This window comes from Zea mays, chromosome 10 (genome assembly GCF_902167145.1).
Source record: "Zea mays cultivar B73 chromosome 10, Zm-B73-REFERENCE-NAM-5.0, whole genome shotgun sequence".
NCBI lineage: Eukaryota > Viridiplantae > Streptophyta > Magnoliopsida > Poales > Poaceae > Zea > Zea mays.
The window spans coordinates 137214877-137222640 of NC_050105.1; the positions used below are offsets into that span (position 1 = coordinate 137214877).

At 45.9% G+C, this 7764-nt stretch overlaps 1 protein-coding gene across 1 annotated transcript; it reads left to right on the forward strand.

The window, feature by feature from the left end:
* Positions 1 to 2359, forward strand: LOC100281092 (ATP binding protein). The gene is made up of 3 exons (NM_001367347.1): positions 1 to 865; positions 969 to 1058; positions 1141 to 2359. The coding sequence occupies exons 1-3, from the start codon at positions 28 to 30 to the stop codon at positions 2217 to 2219; spliced, it is 2007 nt and encodes a 668-aa protein (NP_001354276.1). The 5' UTR covers positions 1 to 27; the 3' UTR covers positions 2220 to 2359.
* Positions 2360 to 7764: the final 5405 nt, after the last annotated feature.

Consider the following 7764-nt stretch of genomic DNA (forward strand, 5'->3'; position numbering starts at 1 on the left):
CTACACTGGAGCTCTCTCTCAATCAGCATGCCGCGCGTCCACGACCGCCCACCGCCACCCATGACTCCTCTGCCGCTCCACCTCCACCACCTCCTTCTCGCGCTACTTGCAGCATCAGCCGCGCAGGCCACCGACCCCAGCGGCTGCGGCGGGGGCGAGGACCGCTGCGGCGACCTCGTCCTCCCGTACCCTTTCCATCTCAACTCTTCGTGTGCCAGCGCCGGAGGCGCCAACTCCTCCCTCTTCCGCCTCTCCTGCAACGCCAGCGGCAGCGCCACCCTCACCCTCGCGCTCGGCTCCGCCACATTCCGGGTCCTCGCCTTCCTGCCCTCAGGGTCGCTCCTCCTCGACTACGCCCCAGCTGCGTCGAAGTCCCCGTGCGACGCGGCCTACGCCGCCTTCTCGCGCCCTTCCTCGCCGGCGACCGCGCTCGACGCCGCGCCCTTCCTGGCCGTGACGCCGGCCAACGTGCTCCGCCTCTACGCCTGCGAGGACTCCTCCCTCTGCCGCGCCGGCTGCGACGACGTCGCGACCTGCGGCGGCAGGTCTGGGTGCTGCTACCCGCTCTCGGACGGCAGCGTCTGGAAGCCCGGGAACGGACTGGGCGTTTTCGCTGACTACGGGTGCCGGGGCTTCTCGAGCTGGGTCAGGAACCGGTCGTCGGCGGCGGCGGGGGCGGCACGCGGGGTCGTGAGAGGGGTCGAGGTCGAGTGGGCCGTGCCGAGGGGCAGCGCCATGGCGAAATGCGCGGATGGCGCGGCGCTCGTGAATGCCACGGCGCTGCACGACGGCGTGCGGTGCGCGTGCGCGGCGGGCCTCGTCGGGGACGGCTTCGCGCAGGGCACTGGCTGCACCAAAGGCACCTGTAAGTACAAAAGTGCACACGGTTCTACTCGTGCGATCGATCTGTCACGTCGACCTATCACCTGAAAACACGTACGCATCTGTTGTGTACATACACTACACAGCCTGCAGCAATGGTGGTGGTGAGCATGCAAGTGACGGCAGGGATTGTTGCCAGGGACGGTTCTGCTCCAGGAAGGCAGTCGTCCTTGCTGGTACGCTGCCATGGCACATTGCTCCAGTACGTACGTGCGGAGACCTTTTTCCTGTGTTTGCTGACTTCGTCTTCGTTCACAGGATTTTTCGTTTCGCTCTTCTTCCTGGCGGCGGCGGTCTCGTTCTGGCTCTTCCTGAGGCAGCCTTCAAAGGAAAGCCGCCGGTGGGACCTCGACCCGGCGTGCATCCCCAAGATCCTGCGGAGCGTGTGCGACGCGAGGCAGTTCACGTACGAGCAGCTGGAGGAAGCGACGAGGAGGGTCGACGGCGAGAAGGCCGTGGACACCGCCGACGACGGCGCGGTCCACGCCGGCGTGCTCGACGACGGGTCCCTGGTGGCGGTGCAGAGGATCGGCTACGAGACGCAGGGGAGGCTGAGGCTGGTCCTGGACCGGATGGAGCTCCTGTCGGAGATCTCGCACCCGAGCATCGCGCGCGTCGTGGGCTTCTGCCTCGACTCCAGCAGCAACGCGCTGCTGCTGGTGCACGAGCACTTCGCGGGGGGCACGCTGGAGGAGCACCTGCGCCAGGTGAGGCGCCGCGTCGTCCTCAGCTGGTACCACCGGGTCAACATCGCCATCGAGCTCGCCAGCGCGCTCACGTACCTGCAGGCGCACGAGGCGGCCCCGACCTTCCTGCACGACCTCAGGTCCAGCGACATCTTCCTGGACGCCGGCTTCACCGCCAAGATCGCCGGCTACAAGCTCACGGGCCCGGGCCCGGCGACGGCGTGCTGCTCCGCCGCCGCGTCGTCGTGTGAGCAGGACGTCGTGTGCAACTTCGGCCACCTCTTGGTCGAGCTGCTGACGGGGCTGAGGCAGCAGGTCCCGCTGGACTCGGTGGCGCCCAAGGTGAGGGAAGGGCGGGTCCACGAGGTCATCGACCCGACGCTTCTGTCGTCGGGTGGTGGGAATGGGAAGCAGCTCCCGGCCTCGCACGACGAGGTGAGGAAGGTGTTCGAGCTCGCCGTCCGCTGCCTGTCCTGCGCCGAGACCGGCCTGTGCATGCTCGCCGTCGCCAAGGAGCTGATGCACATTCTGAGGGACAACAACGGGAGCAGCAGCAAGATCGAGATCTCCCTCGAGGAGACGTTCTCTAGCTCCAGCCTGCTGCAGATGATCTCCATGTCGCCGGAGACACTGCACCACCATCTTCCTTAATTAGCCAGTCCGATGGTCCGCTTGTTAATATCCAGAGCAGAGCAGGTCTCCGCAATCAAACAGCTCTGCTGCTCCCAAGTCCTTGTGCTCTGCCTGCGGAGACGCGTTACGCTGCAGTCAATGCGATAATGTTTATGGCTCCCGAGAATTTCCGTCTGAATTATGTAACATGGCTCCAGTACATAGTGGCGCGCGAAAAAATTTCTTGGAGAAGGCGGCTGTTGCAATCTTTACGGACATGGAGTACGGACACTTGCGATCTTTTACTTGCACCGATACGTGCAATTTCCGTCAGAGCCATGAGACAACCGTGCACAATAACTTAGGCAACAGAGACAAAATAGTTTGAATCAAATTTTATGAAACTCGAGCTCAGGTTCAGTAAAGTACGTACAGGAAGTCCATCGTATGATTCGCCATGTCTCCAGAGATTGCATTGAAAGCCATATTACGGATCTATCGGTATATATGTATGGTCTAGATCAAAGTGATAGATAAAAAAAAGCACTTTAGAAACGGTAGCAGAAATCACGATAGGGCACGCTTACTTAAGCCTTAACAAATTAACCTTTTCCAGTGGCTTTGTTCAGTCTCTAGCAATAAGAGCATAGTGTATGTTTTGTCGTCAGAACCTTGAATAGCATAAGGAGATAGAAGATATACACCATAAAATTTCTGAGGGAAAGAGTAGAAAAAGAAGAGAACGTCAAGGACAAGAAAAATCTATATGCCTGCATCGGCAACTCTCTAATAAGCTTCACGGATTTCACATTTGAGCGCTGCGCATTTTAGCTTTTCAGAATATGACGTGTTTAGCTTTTTTTAGTTTGCGATGTTGTTACGACTCTTCGTATATAAAAAGTGCAAAAACAAGTTTCACAGTTATCATCACTTCTGCCTAGCCTTTGTCACACACTTTTGTGTTGGGTTATACTCTCTCTGTCCTAAAATAAAGTTCGTTTTAGGAATTTACTGGATTCACACAATACTTGATGTATGTGTTTTATACGTGTCTAGATTCATCTTCATCCATTTGAAGATAGGCATAAAAATCGAGAACTAAAACGATTACTATTTTGGAACGGAAGGAGTATATAATATGCGCTTGTGTCATTGCTGAAGACGAAAGGGCAATCAATATCGATTGGAAACCGGCTACAGTATCGGATTCCCAATAAATACTGGCAATCGGGACTAAAGACGTCAATCTTTAGATCTAGTTGCACTGAATGGTACTAAACATATACCTTTAGTATCGGTTCTTGACACAAACCGGTATAAAAAGTCTATCTTTAGTACAAAGCATCTGATGCCACATCAATCGAGGATACGACATAAGAAATTGTTAGTTCACCTCGCCTTCCCAAGCATGGTAATGTTGTTCTCTATATGCAAATCCCTCTCTTTCTCGTAAGAATGAGATAAAGGTAGAGTAAAAAAGTCAAATCACACCATCTCTATAATAAGCAAATGCCTTTTTCTTGGAGTTTGTCAGAATTATTTGCAATAAAATATTGGCTACAATCGAGGAGGTCTTATCAATCAAATTTATATTTATACGAGATCTAGGGATACTTCCCAACCCATTCTATATATAATTCTTTTCATTATATCACAAAATAACATAAAAACAAAACATTCTATTCTTACAAATCAATCCATATGCTCTAAATGGATAAGAGAGTTATAGATTTTCAGCTCAACTTAAATTGTCTTCTTTTCCTTCTATTTGGACAGGAAAAGAATAGATATGAAAAGAGAATATATAGAACTAGAACTTTTTTAAAGCGTATCAGTCGACCTGGCTTACGAACTTATGCCAACTATCAAGGAGTTCCTAAGATTTTGGGTGGAATGGGAATTGCTATTCTTTCTACTTCTCGAGGTATAATGACAGGGCAAGAATCAGTACTAAAGGGGAACGTTAGTACCATTTTTTTAAGAACCGCTACTAAAGTGAATTTTCATTTTACATACCTAAAAATTTATATGATGGATATTTAATATATATGAATATTAATTAATATGTCTACATAAAAATGTACTAGCAAATTCTTTCCAACGAGGCATATATACAAATAGTAATAATAGTTCTTTCTAATGGGACATATGTCTAAAGTTATAAGTAGTATAGTAATATATAGAAATATTAATATGTGTACATTAATTTATACAAATGGACAATAGTAGTAGTTCTTGAATTGCTTAGGTGTTCTCAAATGGAGTAGTTTCTTCATCTTTATAAATTGTGATTTACAAAATTTATTGATAATAAGTATTATTATACTAAATTTATAGCGGAGACACTTTACATTTAACTAAACATCACCTAGAACATCACTCATAGCGATTGGACAACAGTGACAAGGAGGCAAAGTGATAAATAGACAAAATTGTTGTTGGTTTCACTTTGTCTCGGTTGAGGTGAACTTACCCTTTTCCGCAAACTAGCCCTTAAAGCATGACATAAAACAATATATTCAACTAGCCCTAACTGTAAGAGCTAGTCTACTTAAGCATTGTTCATAATACATCACTTATTGCTCTAAGGGTGAGTTGCTAGTTTGATGTATTTTCTTATTTCCTACCTAAGGGCTAGTTCATGATTCAACTTCTTCTTTATTTCACGACGATCCATCGTAGCCTTTTTTTCTATAGAAAACATATAAAATCATGTTAAGCTCAAAAATAATGGATATCCTAGTTAAAATAACCCTAAAACCAACAACTTTAAGTCATGATCCTAAACCCTAAACAGTGTAGGCATTATGGACCGCAAGACAATGGAAAAACATGGGCAAACACCATTTTCTATATATCATGCTTGCATGTGTGTAGGAAATGCAAACTCCAATGCCACTATGCTCGCATCATTTTCTAAACCCTAATGCAATATTCAATGCAAACTCTAAGGTGTGGTAATAACAGAAGGTGTGTAGGTGCACAAGAATAATACCAGTATTTGAGTAATCAAGAATATGTTATAACAAAGCTTCAGTTTCGAGCATGCTCACCAGTGGAACGGGGCAGTTGCATGTGATGGCAAGGTATCCTTAGACTTAGTGGTGCTACAAGCTCACGAAAAAGAAAGACTTGAGGAATGCAAAATTTATAGGGACAAACTTTAGTACCATTTTAACTAAGAACTGGTACTGAAGATTGTTTGAGCGGGAAATGAAAGTTCTAGGTGGGAACTAAGGAAAACTTAGTATTGGTTCTTTTTAAGAGCCGGTACTAAAAACAATGAAAAACATTAGTATAGGTTCTTTTTCAGAACCTATACTAAAGTCGTGTGAGCGAAAACAAAAACTTCAAGGTACGACCGGGAAATAAGACTTTAGTACTAGTTCTTTGCAAGAACCAATACCAAAGACATCTTTCTTTTTAGCGCCATCTTGAAGTACATGAGTACCGGCTGATGTCTTCAACCAGTACTAAAGAAATGACATTTGTACCGGTTGGTGACACCAACTAGTACTCAAGGACACGACTTTTTAAACCGGTACTGATTCTTGTATTAGTATCTATTTTAAAGCACCCAAAACAAATGTTCTCGGCCGGAAGCCTTGTTCTCTAGTAGTGTGTGAAATGGGCTCATGCTCATCCCATGTATTGCCTAAATACGTATGGACTAACAGTTGTGTATTCACTACTAAAGGATCAAATATAACGACGAAAGCCAAGTGGATGGGAGGCAATAAAAATATTTGAAATAAGCAATGTTGGCTTGATTCCCGAAAAATGAGCCCAAACCCCAAAGACACCAAAAGCTCGCAAAAAATCCAAAATCAAGAACACTTCAGTCGATTGATGGCTAAATGTCTTAACAAGTTCCTGAAAAGACTGTCAAACTAGCAAAACAAATGGAAAGCAAAATAGACTTTGGTAAGTCTGAGAAGAAGCAAATTCGAGACTCCTCTAAACAGTGCGATAGTGTTGTTCTCTTGGTTGATAGTACCACAAACTAGCAGTGTCACTAGCAGGTAGTGCCACTCTATCAAAATTTGCATAATGAGATGGAACATTATGAACACCTTAACAAGGGTGATTTCGAGGTGTTCCCAAAATATAAACTAAGGAAGATCAAATCGAAAAACACTAAAATGAATTAGGGTTTATACAAAAAATCCAAATTGTGGTAACTTAAGCACGAGATGAATCGGCGCTTACCAACTGTTAGTAGTGATTCTAGGAGTGTTACCTATGTCTCTTAACAACCCAACCCCTCCCCCCACACATACTCAGATTCAAGAATTCATTCAAAATTTCAAACAAAAAAGCTTCGGAGAGAAAACCCATGAAAATGAATTCAAATCATTCAAATTGGGATAGAAAATTAACTAGGAGAAACCGTGTGGTTAGGGCCACGCTTCCCAATTCACAACAACGTAGGTCCAACAATTCGAAAGCACCTAAGCATATCCTGACAAATCAAAATAGAGAGCAAGATTCAAAATAAAAGATAGAGAGATGGTTTGTTAGTTCGGTCCTTCCTTTTTATTTATATGTTAATTGTATACATGTCACTTAAATTTTACAAAATTAGATGATTAGTTCATTTTGTTGCCATGGAGCGGCATAGAAATGAACCAGCTTCTATTTATAGAGGTATTTTGACATTTCCAATATACACTTAGATACATAGAGATTATTCACTTAATCAGAAGCCAAATGCACCAACAGGGCTACAACTGTCTCCTATTTTCCGTAGTAGCCTTGGTAGTTTTAAGTCGGTTAATATTATTTTTTAGTAAATTTATTTAAAATGTTTATTTTTATATTAAGTTAAAATTTAAAAGAGTTTGCCTTTTAGCTATCGCTCACGCATCGGTCACTCTCACTGACCATAATTGCAGCCCCATGATCCATGGTGGCCCATGGGCCAGCCTGAGTCCGGAGCAGTAACAACATCTAACATGCATGCACTGGGCCGGGGGGAGGCAGCAAGGAATAAAAGAATGGCGAAGACGTGGATCAGCAGTTGCAGGCCCAAGCCTCTCAATTTGATAAACATGGGTGATGGGGTTAGAGATATCATCAGTCGAAGGTTTACGTGGAGCATCGTTTTGGCCCTAACACTAAATCCTAATTAAGAGGCGGCTCTCCTGCATGTACCTGACACCTTGTCTTTCACAAGACTTCGACTCAACTTGTGGGCCTCGTCTAGCTCGTGGGAAGGGTTGCCAGTTTTTTTCCTCAAAGGCTGCAAAAAGATGTTTACTCTAGTGGCAAATGGCGACAATAACATTGTAACGAGGATAAGTGTCCCTAATAGTTTGAAGCCACCTTTGGTCACCACACGTACAGTCTCACGCTTCAGGCTGGCCATCTCCTAACACAGAGCATTGCCTCCACTTTGTTGTGTCATTTTTTGTGGAACAGTTCGGTCCCCATGCATTGTTCAACTCCTGATGCTCTGTGATATAGTTTAAGGTGGGGAGCTTGTGAAAAAAGTTTTGGCCTGTGAAAAAATCGTGTGGGATGTACTTCACAAGGTATTAGACCCTAGTACTTGACATCCAAAACATGTCCTTAGATATATAGT